The sequence below is a fragment of the Typopeltis vanoorti genome, chromosome 13 (genome assembly GCF_054136105.1).
Source record: "Typopeltis vanoorti isolate ZY-2024b chromosome 13, IOZ_Tvanoo_1.0, whole genome shotgun sequence".
Lineage (NCBI taxonomy): Eukaryota > Metazoa > Arthropoda > Arachnida > Uropygi > Thelyphonidae > Typopeltis > Typopeltis vanoorti.
Genome location: NC_143561.1, coordinates 124,833,843 through 124,846,279, shown reverse-complemented (window position 1 = coordinate 124,846,279; position 12,437 = coordinate 124,833,843). Strand labels below are relative to the sequence as shown.

The window sequence follows — 12,437 nt, the reverse complement described above, 5'->3', positions numbered from 1 at the left end:
ACTGGTGGTATTCGTACCTCTGGGGTACACATTATTGACTTTAGATGTTATTGATGCGTTATTAGTTCAGTTATTGACTGAGTATAAGTAAGTGCATTACATTAAGATAGACACTGAACAAAAGTGTCAGTATTTAAAAACAGCTATTTTAAAAACAAGGGGTACAACTTATAGAAATAGGTTTAAAACGGGTACGCAAGTGGAAAAAGTTTGGAACCACTGCTATAGAGAATTCTTGTTTTGTAGACTTATTTTTACACACTACTAACATTCCTTCAAAGAAACAAACAGTACTCTGCTGCTAAATGTGAAGGTCAGTGGGAAAGTTTCCTAAAATGCAAGCAGATTGCTAAAATAAGACTTAGCTTTCACAAACCCATGTTTATATCATGGAGAATCATATGCTTCACCCTAATCCTGTACTTTGTTCCTAATCAATTTCTCAATAAGGTGATGAATACATTGGATAAGGAAGATTAATATCCTTGGACTGTGCAAAGGTATTTGATTACCAAATGACAAGCTGGTATACAAGCTGTGGAAGATGAGATTGGATAAGATGTTATCTGTAAGAGTCAGCATGGATTTAGGGTGCTTGTGTTTTATCTGATTGCCTTTTATAATAAAGTAAAAAAAAATTAGTTCATAAGCTAGTTAGAGGATTTTATTATTATTACTTTATTCACATAACGGATACACAGTCAAAACAAGATATTCAAACAACAATTTGACTGTTGATACAGATAAACAACAGGTGCCCATGAATCTAAGAATAGTCTGTCAGGTAGCATCGTAAAATATGGACTGTTCCACGTAATGTCATCTTTTGTAGATCCTTTGTGGTCACTTTGTTGATGTTTAATTCTTGTAAATAGTTGGATAGTTTTTTGAAATTGTACCAAGTGCACTGATAACTATTGGGATGACTTTGATGTGTTTAAGCCACAGCTGGCCAACTTTGATTGCCAGATCTTAATATTTAGTAATTTTTTCCAGTTCTTTGGTGTTAATGTTATTATCACTGGGTACAGCGATAACAACATTAGGTCAGGTCTATTGCGTAACTACATTAGGTTCGGTCAAGTCTGCTATGTTCCAAATGCTGATCAGTTTGTATTCTAAAGTCCCAGAGAATTTTTGCTGTTTTGTTTTCCAATGCTGTCTCTATTTTATGCTGCCACTAATTATCAAAAGTAGGAAAGCCATATTTTTTGCATATATGCCAATGAATTATTTTGGCTACACATTTTCTACAGTCTCATCTTTCTGATTGCGTAGTCTGCATTTGCTGTTATTATTTATGTTCAAAATTTTTGCTTTGATTGCATTAGTTTGTAATGCCTGTTCTTGAGCTACTAGAATAAATCCTTCTGTTTCTTTTTTAATATATCCATGTGGTAGCCATTGCCACGTTTTGTTCACGTCAATTTTGTCCTCTGTATCTCGTATCTCAGTATTTTTCCAGCACACATAATGGTTATTTTGCTGTTCCTTTTTATAATCAATTTTTTTCCTGTTGCTTTTAAAAGGCCCTCTTGTGTAATTGCTTGAAGCATTTGCTCAGAGCTATTGTTGATGTAACTTTTAAACTTATTTCTTCTTCTACAGTATGTCTCACTTGCAGCAGACCCTGTCCACCTATTCTCCTTGGTAGGTACAACTGGTCAACATCACTTCGTGGATGTGATGCATAGTCATGCATCACTATGCATCACTTCGTGGATGTGATGCATAGTCATTAATTTTCAATTTATCCAGGTTTTCTTTTATCCAATCCGTTATGCCAGCTGTGTATCGGATCACTGGTATAGCCCAAGAGTTTATTACTCTAATTGTGTTTAAACCATTTAGTTTATTATTATTACATAACACCTCCAGGGAGTCTAGAGACTCATTAAGGGAGGGTACCTACTCTACAACTCTCAGTCTCCACCAACCGCAGCTACCTTTATCAACACCATCTACCTCTGATCACCACCATTAGTATTTTCACAGACAATCGCAGACATCCATGTCCACGGCGGGATTCGAACCCACAGCCTTTTGGCTGGAAAGCTGATACGCTAGCCACTCGGCCAACCAGGCCGGCAATCTTTTGTTTTCAGAATATTTCTAACTGTTTTGGTGTATTCTACTGCTACCTGTGGTTTAACTTTCGAGTAGAGAATATCACTGGCTTCTAATATTCCTAGGTATTTATAGTATTCATTAGCTGAAATTGCTTTTATATATTTCTCTTGATTAAAATTGCTAGTGTCATTAATTTTTCCTCATTTAATAGATAAAATTGCACATTTATCTAAACCCAATTCCATTTTGATATCCTGACTGAAAATATGAACTGTGTTCAGTAAAGAGTATTTGCTGTGCTAATTTTCCATATAACTTCAAGTCATCCATATACAACAGATGAGAAATTTTAATATTATATTTAGGAATTTCATATCCAAGTTTTGTTTTGTTTACTTCAAAATCATAGACAGAGAGATCAAAGAAATGTTGAAGAGCAATTGCGACAAGGAATCCCCTTGGAAATTCCTATGTTCAATGCTAATATCTCCAAATTGTTCATTGTTGACTATTAAACTTGTTTTCCATGATTTCATGGCAGCAGCCAGAAATGAACTTCTGTTATTGCTAATTCGAAATACACTCGGGTCTATTTTTATGTGTATCTTTTTTATGCAGTTTTGAAGTTATGCAGTGCATAACTTCAAAACTTATGTACCGTTATACATAATGAACAGCGTGTTGCAGCACATTCTGGCGTAACGTGAGTAACATGTAAGCAGTGAGTATCTGAAGTTTAATTTTTCATGTGAGTAAGGGTTTGTCTTTTCATTATAGTAAGTCTAAATTTTGCTAATTTTTATTTCAAAGATTTAATTTGGCCTAATGGAGAAAAAAAAAGCACCAAAGAAAAGCAATTTCTTTGGAAATGAAAATTGCAATTTTAGATCGCTTAGCAAAAGGAGAGGGATCTACAGCGATTGATAAACATTTTAATTTAGGCGAATCTACTATAAGAGCAATTAAAAAGAATGAAGTCGCAATAAGAAAATCTGTCATTTCTGGGACAAAACTAGGTGCCAAATTATCATTGTACTCAAGAGATGCTTTATTAGAAAAAATGGAATGAGCGCTCATAATTTGGATTGAAGAATTAACTCAAAAAGAATTCCTATAAGTGGTTATTTAATTCAACAAAAAGCTCTTCGGTTTTATGAAGCAATTGGAGCCATCTACTTCCATTTCCCAGGCTGAATAAAGAATTTTCGGCTAGCAAAGGATGGCTAACTGGGTTTTTAAAAAGGAATGCACTTCTTAACATGAAGATTACAGGCGAGGTTGCAGCAGCAGATGAAGAAGCAGCCAAAAATTTTCAAGTGAAGTTAGCCAAAATTATTGAGGATGGTGGATATTGTCCCGGTCAAGTGTTTAACGCTGATGAAACAGGATTGTTTTGGAAGAAAATGCCTAGTCGAACTTGCATTGCAAAGTCTGAGAAAAAAGCAAGTGGGTTTAAAACAAGCAACAATCATTTCATGTTGTTACTTTGTAGCAACACATCAGTGGATCGAATGTTGAAACTCTTCTTAGTAAATAGATCTCTAAGACCACGTGCTCTAAGAGGCAAAGATCTAAAACAGCTGCCGGTACATTGGATGACTAATACAAAGGCTTGAGTATCAACCGTTGTATTTACTGAATGGTTCAATAATTGCTTTGTACCTATATGAAACATATATGAAGCAAAAAGCTCTCTATTTTAAAGTTTTATTAATTGTTGATAATGCACTAAGTCATCTGCATTTGGAACATCCAAATGTGCAGGTATTGTTTTTTCCACCCAATACAACAAGCATTATTCAGCCATTAGATCAAGGCATAATTGCTACTGACAGGTCAAGGGCTCTGTCAGTTCCTTAGCTGACATCTCTCAAAACTCGTAGTGAAATACCATCCAGTCCCACAGCTTTACTAACATCCAGAGTACTCAGTATGTGGAACACATTCTACTCCTGCACCTCTAAACCTCGAACTTGTTCTATCCCTCTAGTATTCAAATTGACTGCTCCAGGATGAAATACTCTAATAAAGTGTTCATTGAGCAATTCCACTATGTCCTCTGCATCAGTCACTCTAACCCAATTTTATCCCACAATGTCATTCTTCCACATCATTTCTCCTCCTACTGGCCACATAGCTAAAAAAATTCCCTAGGATTTTCCTTGGATCTAAGGGCCAATCTTTTCTCATATTCCAGTTTTGCCTTCATTACCATACTAGTCACTCTTCTGGCCTGTGTCTTATATTCTTCATGTATCTTCTCTTCACCTGTCTCCTTATATCTCTTCCATAGCCTCTTTTTCGCATGTAGCTCCTGTTTAATATTGTTTGTCATCCACTTTACTCCAAATTGTGTCCTCTTCCTTACTCGTGGAATACAGCTTACCATTCCTGCTAACAAATATTCCTTCACAATTTCCCAAGCACTAATGATATCCCGGCCTTCCAATTCCTCCCTCTACGAAACTTCCCGAAGTTGACGTCTAAGACTATTATAATCACCTGCTTTATAATTCCACACATGTTCCCGTCTCTTTGATACTCCTGCATGTCTATTAATTTTCCAAGTCAAAACCATATGGTCACTCTCCCCAACTGGTGGGTGAGATGTCATCTCGGTTATTATCAGCTCTTCTAATGCTATAACCAAATCCAAAACTCTTGAACCTCTTGTTCCCTCTGTTACATGTTGCCTAAGACATTTGTCCCTCAAGAATTCTAGAAATTCCATTCCCTTATTGCTACATGCATCTTCCTTTCTCCAGTCTATACTGCTGTAGTTAAAATCTCCCATAACAATCATTCTTCTTGCACTTGCCATGCTCAACTGTCTCAACATCTCCTGGTCTTCACCCTCTGTGCTCCTTGGTCTGTAGCAACACCCCACTAAATATCCTGTCTTGCCCACCTCCACCTCACACTAAATGCTTTCAATATCAAACATATGGCAAAAAAAACCCCCCTCAAAATAGCATAAACATATATGAAGAAAGGCTTCTGCTGAGACAGCAAAATTAAAGATAACTTGCAGTGCCTCTGTTTTATCTCTTGCAAAGGTGTCCTTCATTAGGAGTTGGACACTGTTGTTTAGAAAATCCTCACCACCAGAACTAAGAGTTCAAATGCGAGTAGACTAAACCTTATATACAAAGGATATCACCGTTACTACTGTATTTCTTTGGTTACATTGTGGTCAGATAATCCTTTAATGCTGAATATGAAATTATTACTATAATTATTATTATTATTAACATTTAACCTCCATGGAGTCAGAGAATCATTGTGGGAGATATACGTTATTGCACACAATGCTCATCCAACCGTGCTTTAAGCTGATTTGATGTGTCTACACTCACAACACACTGCATTCCACTCACCGACCACTCCATGCAAAGAACCTACTCCTCACTCCTCTACTCACATCCACCTTATGCAGTTTCCAGTGATGGCCCCTTGTTCTACCCACCTCTCCCATTCTATGAAAAATCTCTTCCTTGTCAACCTGATTACAATCCCTGAGTAGCTTATATATCTCAATCATATTTCCCCCTTTCCTCCATTCATGATGCTCTGCAATTTACAATCTCAAAGACCACTGAACACTTTTGTGAATCTTCTCTGAACCTTTCCAACATATCCTCATCACCCGAAAACCTGACGACCAAATCTGTCCACAATAACCAATGGCAACACTATCATGCTGATAGTGTTGCCATCTATGGTAGGCCAAGAACTTTTCAGACCACCCTCGCAAGTATAAACTACCTAATTCAGTCTTTTTGGCCTTCAGAATACATTCACATATTGATGATGATATGTATTTCTTTGTCATTTCCCATGCAGCATTTATTTCCTTACTGCTCAACTCCTCATTCCTTGCTATAACTCTGAGCTGTCTCCTAAGCTGTTCATAATCACCAGCCTTATAATTCCACATGTATACTTTCCTCACAAGAGTCTGCATAGGACTAGCCATAACACAGGTGATTGCTTCATGATCATAATAAATTTAGTTTAATCCTTTATCCCAGTGAGAGCAAACAAAGTTTGCACCTGAAAATATCTTCAGGACTGAATATAGTGTTGTACTATCTTACCTGGGTAAGTAGTACAACACCAGGCAACTCATAGCAAAGGTGGAGCAAGCTACCAACACTCCTATCTCAGTATCTCCCACAATGCAAAACACATCTCCTTGTGGATATGTATACTGTTATGCATTAAGGGATTGGCCATTACCTGGACTGGTTTCGACCTTTATTGAGGTCTCTTCCTCTCACAATTATATCCTTTGATGAACTGATCAGATCTAGAAGTCTCGATCCTTATGTGCCCTCCTTTATGTGCTGCCTGAGATAGTTGTTTCTCAAGAACCCAAGAAATTAATCTTTTCTTATTTTCAAAGGCTATCTCTTCATTTAAGTTATTTAAGTTGCAGCACATGGGTCTGGATGTCAGATTGGTCAACTGGATTCAGGATTGGCTGTCTGATAGGTATCAGAGAGTTGTGTATGGTGGAGCAGTTTCAAGGAGGCCGAGGGTTACAAGTGGGGTCCCACAGGGCTCAGTACTAGGACCTATATTGTTTAACCTTTATATCAATGACATTGCCAGTGGATTGCAAGGGAATATTCAGTTGTTTGCAGATGATGCGAAGCTAGGAAGGATTATTAGTAATAGTGCAGATGTGGTAGCCCTGCAAGAGCATTTGAATAAGCTAGATAGATGGGCAAATGAATGGGGGTATCAGTTTAATGCAGCAAAATGTAAGGTCTTGAGGTTTGGGAAACATCGATGGGATGCAGCATATTCTATGGGAGGAGTTATGCCGGAGGAAGTAGAGGAGACAAGAGATCTGGGGTTGATGGTTGATAGAAACCTGAAGTTTAGAGGACATATTGCAAAGGTGGTGAAGGTAACACAGAGGATTGCTGCAATTATGAGAAGGACACTGACCTGCAGAGATAAGAGGGTTATCATTCCATTGTATAAGTCTCTGATCAGACCACACTTGGACTATTGTTCTCAGATTTGGTCTCCAGGATTTGAAGGGGATAAATTAACTGTGGAAAGGATACAAAGACGGATGACAAAGATGGTTTCAGGACTGTACAAGCATAGTTATGAGGATCGGCTGAGGGAATGTGGACTGCAGAGTTTGGTGGATAGAAGAAGGAGATATGATATGATTGAGACTTTTAAACTGTTGAGAGGTGGTTACAGGGTTGACACTGGGGAGTTCTTTCGCTTGGTTGACCAGCAGGAAGGAGTGATGACAAGAGGCCATCCCTGGAAGTTACGAAAGGAAACTGTGAGCAAGAGGGTGAGGAGTGGTTTCTTTGTGTGGAGGGTGGTTGAACCATGGGATGCATTGCCTGATGGAGTGGTGAGGGTGAGAATGGTCAGTGAGTTTAAGGAGTGGTATGATAGACTTTGTGTTTCTTAGGAAGGACCTCCCACGATGAGTCTTTCGGCTCCATGGAGGCCTGAATAATAATAATAATAATAATTTCAATCAGTACCACCATAATTAAAATAACCCATAATAATTACCCTTCTTTTGTTCACTAATCCAAATTGTACATTTTTTCATCACCATCCTTCACATTCTCAGGACTATAGCAACATATGTCTTCCTCCCCACCTTCATATTACATCACACTGCCTCATAATCATTTACCTCTATTTCCCCCTTTCATGTCTACCTTAAGTGGACTTAATTCCTCTGCTATCATCAGCAGCACTCCCCTTCTCTTCTTGCCTTTTTATCCTCGCAAAAATTGCTGTGTGCTTCCATTTCTATTCCCATTAGGATATAATCTTCATTCAACCATGTTTCACTTATTCCAATGATTCTGGGGAGAATAAACTCAATCACTGAAACCATTTCATCCCCTTTATTTCTGATACTTCTTGCATTTGTAAATAAACAGAGCAGTTCATTTTTAGGTCTATAGCCAGTCTTATCCAAGGCATGTGTCAGTTGTGATTTCCCTACCACACCTGCCCAATCACCTTTATCACCACTTACCACATATATCTGCTCAGTCTCAACTTCTCCACCAACTTCAGAGTTTTTGAGGGTGAAAATCTCATTAGGGTGAAATCTCTTCTCAAAAGTGATAAGAGAAATGTGCATGAATAAAATATTCAGATGACCATGAAAGTTTAATATTATTGCAGTTCTTAATACAGTTACAAAACAAAAACATTTAGTCATTCTGAAATATTTTTGCATGTAGAGAGAAGCTTAGAAGATCATGAAGATATACTTCAAGTATATGGCTATTGGGGTCAAGAAGGAAAAGCTAGTGAAAATAAATTTATATTCAAACAAGATTTTCGGAAATATGAATTCTTTATTAGCCCACAGGTATGTCATTATAAAATTACAAAGCAAGTTTATCCAAAAAGAATATTGTGTATTTATCTTTTCATATAAATAAATATTAAAGTGGAGAACCTGAACTAAGTTTTAATTTTCTATTTTATTATATTTTTGAATTATTATTGATATTGACTTCTGTGAATCCTACTTCATACCCTGAAAGTGCATTCCATTTTCTCACTATCTGATTAAGTGAGGAAAAGAAAACAGGCGTAATTCTTTACAATGAACTTTTTACCTTTAATAGTCTATCGTAACTTGCAATCATAAGAGTAAATACAATGATGCCTGTTGTACCACATCTTTAATTTATTGACTGTCCTTCACTAACACACTGGCAGTATTCACAGGTATAAACCTATGAAATACATCCATAGGTATAATGAATGCTGATTTTTTTTTTTTTTTTTTTTTTTTTCCCCCCTAGGTCTATAATTGTGGGCATTCCCATTTTGAGAAAATTATTATTTATTTTTATTATATGGGTATCTATCCTAAATTCTGATCTTCAAACCATTCTTCATTGGGATTCAGACAGCTTTATCAGTTTCAATTTAGTAAAACACAATTCTGCCTTATCTCCTATTAAAAAAAAAAAAGTTCACTTCTTTGGGCATAAGCACATCCCAACTGTTTAATCATGCTACTGGCCAGGACGTATATATACGTCCACATTTCCATGGATGCAAAGTGCATATTAAAATTGTAATACCATTGATATTACATTGAAATTTATGATGGACACGAAGCTTTTGAGGGTGCATATTTGATTGTTAATTTCCGGTAAGGTGGTTAAAGCACGACTTTACTTCTGAACAGCCCTTAGCCCTATATAAATATCAAATCCATTTAACCATTAAATACTGTCCTTACATTTGGGGCAGTGCTCCTAAGAGCTTCCTAAAAATACTTGATTCAATACATAAAAGAGCAAGTAGATTGAATAACAGCCCATCTCTCACCAATTCACTCCACCCACTCTCATATACAGGTGTTCAGTTTCTGCTGCTTGCATGTTCTATAAATACTACCACAGCCGATGTTCATCTGAACTGGCATCAATAATTCCTCTACCCTCTGTTAAATCCATTTGAAATATGTTTAGTGACTATTCAGCACCCTTCACAGTTCAACTCCAAACCCACAGAAGAAACTTCTCCTCCTCTTCATTTATCTAATCTACCACTGCTCTCTGGATCATTCTTTTATTTTATGATTACCCTCAGAATAATCCACAACTCTTCAAATTAAATGTGAACTAAATGAGAAGTTCCTTCTCATCCATCCATGATTCTAACATATTATGGGTTACCTAACCTCTTGTGTATGGGATTATTATTAAAAAAAAAAAATCTCCCTGGACTCATTGATGGGAGACTTGGACTAATCTTTATACAATTCCTATTATATCTCTCCTTAAACTTGTTCACTGTTAGAGCACCCACAACCACTCCTGCCAATTCATTCCACTCATTTACCACTCTCCAAGCAAAAAGAAATCTAGTCCACATACACACACATCTTTACCTACCACACTCTTACACATCTTAAGTTTCTATAATTTAACTTAAGTTTAATTTTAGTTTAAGTTTAATTTGTCAGATATTAAAATTTTTAAAAATTAAGAAAACTATCTTTATTGTGATATCTGATGTTGTGGATGTCCTTGGATAATTTGTGTATATTAACTTTTAAAATGGGTGTAAAAAGTTTGTAACATGACACATTACAGATGATTGTAAGCCAGGAACAATATTTACTTTTGAATTCAAAAGTACATCACAGAAAATGATTATCTGCAGGTATAAGATCTTTTTTTTTTTTTTTTTTTTTAAGGTCTTGATGGTAGTGAAGTTTTCTTGTGAAGTGTAATTATATTGTAGCTGTCATTTCTATTTCCAGAAATACTAGAGCTTTCTTGTTATCAACAGCAAAAGAGTTTTAAAAGAGATGAATTACATTTGACCACTTATGAATATTGACACAAAAAATTAAAATACTTTGTCCGCCCATGGTATAAATATACACAAATATACTATAGGCTTATAGAAGCCTTTCATGGGTGGGATTCATTTTGCTACTGTTGGATTATTTTAAAAAAATGTTTCTTAGAAATTGCTAATTAATTGTAAAGATTCCATAGCCATTTGAAAAAAGTGAAAGTGGTCCAAGTGTTTGTTTGCTCATGTTTATACATCGTTAATTTAATTTATTATTAACACTAGATCTCCATATAGTGAAATACTCATTGCAAGAGGCACACATACCTTCACAAACATAGCTCATCCTACTGTGCTTTAAACTTATTCAGTGTGTCTCCCTTTGCCACATTACGAACACCATGCCTCCATGGAGTCGAGGCTCATTACGGTAGTATCACTGCTACACACGAAGCTCATCAAACCGTGTTTTAAACTTATTCAATGTATCCTCATTCATCATACTGTCAGGTAATGCATTTCATTCACCAACTACTCTCCATGCAAAGAACCTTCTCCTTATGCCCTTGCTCACATCCTCCTTATACAGTTTCGAGGGATAGCCCCTTGTTCTACTCACTTTTCCCATTCCATGAAAATTTCTTATCAGCTTAAAAATCTCAATCGTATTCCTCCTCCCTCCTATTCACGAGGCTTTGCAAATTGCATTCCCGCGATCTGTCTTCACATCCCAAAGACCAGTTATAAACTTAGTCCTCTCTGAACCTTTTATAATATATCTTCATCACTATGAAAACCAGGAGATCAAATCTGTGCACTATAATCCACATGAGGATCATAGCATCATACAATGGAACCACAACGTCTTTATTTATTCACATTATGATTCTCTGCATCATTGCCATAATCTGATGTGATGACTTCTCAACTTTTGCAATGTGACCTCTGAACTTCAAATCTTTGTCCACCACCACTCCCAGGTCTCTTGTAACCTCAACTTCCTCCAGAATCTCTCCACCAAATGTATATTTTGCATCCCATTGTTGTCTACCAAATTTCAGAACTGTACACTTTGCAACATTGAACTGACAGTGCCATACACACACACACTTGCTCACTCATACAATCTGTTTCAAAGACCCCCCCCCCCCCCCCAAGGCCACAACATCTACTTGATTCCTTATCACTCTCCTCAGTTTTGCATTATCTGCAAACAGTTGTATATCTCCAGTTAAACCCATTCTAATATCATTACTATACAAGCTAAATAACAATAGCACCTGCAGCACACCACTATAGTGATACCACTGTTATCATCTCACTTTTGTGTCATAGCTCTCACTCAACTCTAACTTCAGATATACAGATCAGCCTATAAGTTGTAGCCTTAGTCTTATCACCACCTTTGTAAAGTAGAATAATTTTTACCTTCCTTCCACTCCTGGGAATTATTCTACTTTACAAAATAGAATAATTCCCAGGAGTGGACAAATCTTAAATGAAACATATCTTAAATGCCCTTAAGATATGTGGTAATATATCATGAAATCTTATTGTATTATTGACATTGAGCTTAATTAACTCTTCATATATATCTTTTGCTCCCTCACCATCAAGTCTTCTCCCATTCATTCTCTACTCTTAACATATTCATCTTGTGCTGCTGCTTCTTCCAAAGTGCCTTCTTCTTCCAGATTTCATGCTTAATCCATTCGTTCATCCATTTAGCACCTACCTCATCAGCCTTTTTCATTTAGGATATAATTTATGCACTGATTCTGTTAAGTATCTCTTTGTCAGTTCTCAAGCAGCATTTATTTTCTTCCTGCTGAACTTCTCAATTCCATGTTATAGCTCCAAAGCTGTCTTCTGAGCTTCTCATAATCACTGTCCTTGTAATTTCAAATATATCCTCTCCTCACAGAAGTCTTTACATGGTTAGCCACAACCCAGGTGATCACCTTATGATCACTTTCACCAACTGGAGGGAAGTGCATAATTCCACTCATAATCACATCCTCTGATGAAGTGATCAGATC

At 36.6% G+C, this 12,437-nt stretch overlaps 1 protein-coding gene across 2 annotated transcripts in view; it reads left to right on the top strand.

Moving 5' to 3' along the window:
- Positions 1–12,437, top strand: part of LOC150100518 (growth factor receptor-bound protein 14-like) — a 341,775-nt gene that overhangs the window by 129,648 nt on the left and 199,690 nt on the right. For both annotated transcript variants that reach the window (XM_090402828.1, XM_090402827.1), the window contains one exon: positions 8,313–8,443. In XM_090402828.1, coding sequence (XP_090258954.1) covers positions 8,313–8,443 — 131 coding nt within the window. The remainder of the gene's footprint in view (positions 1–8,312; positions 8,444–12,437) is intronic.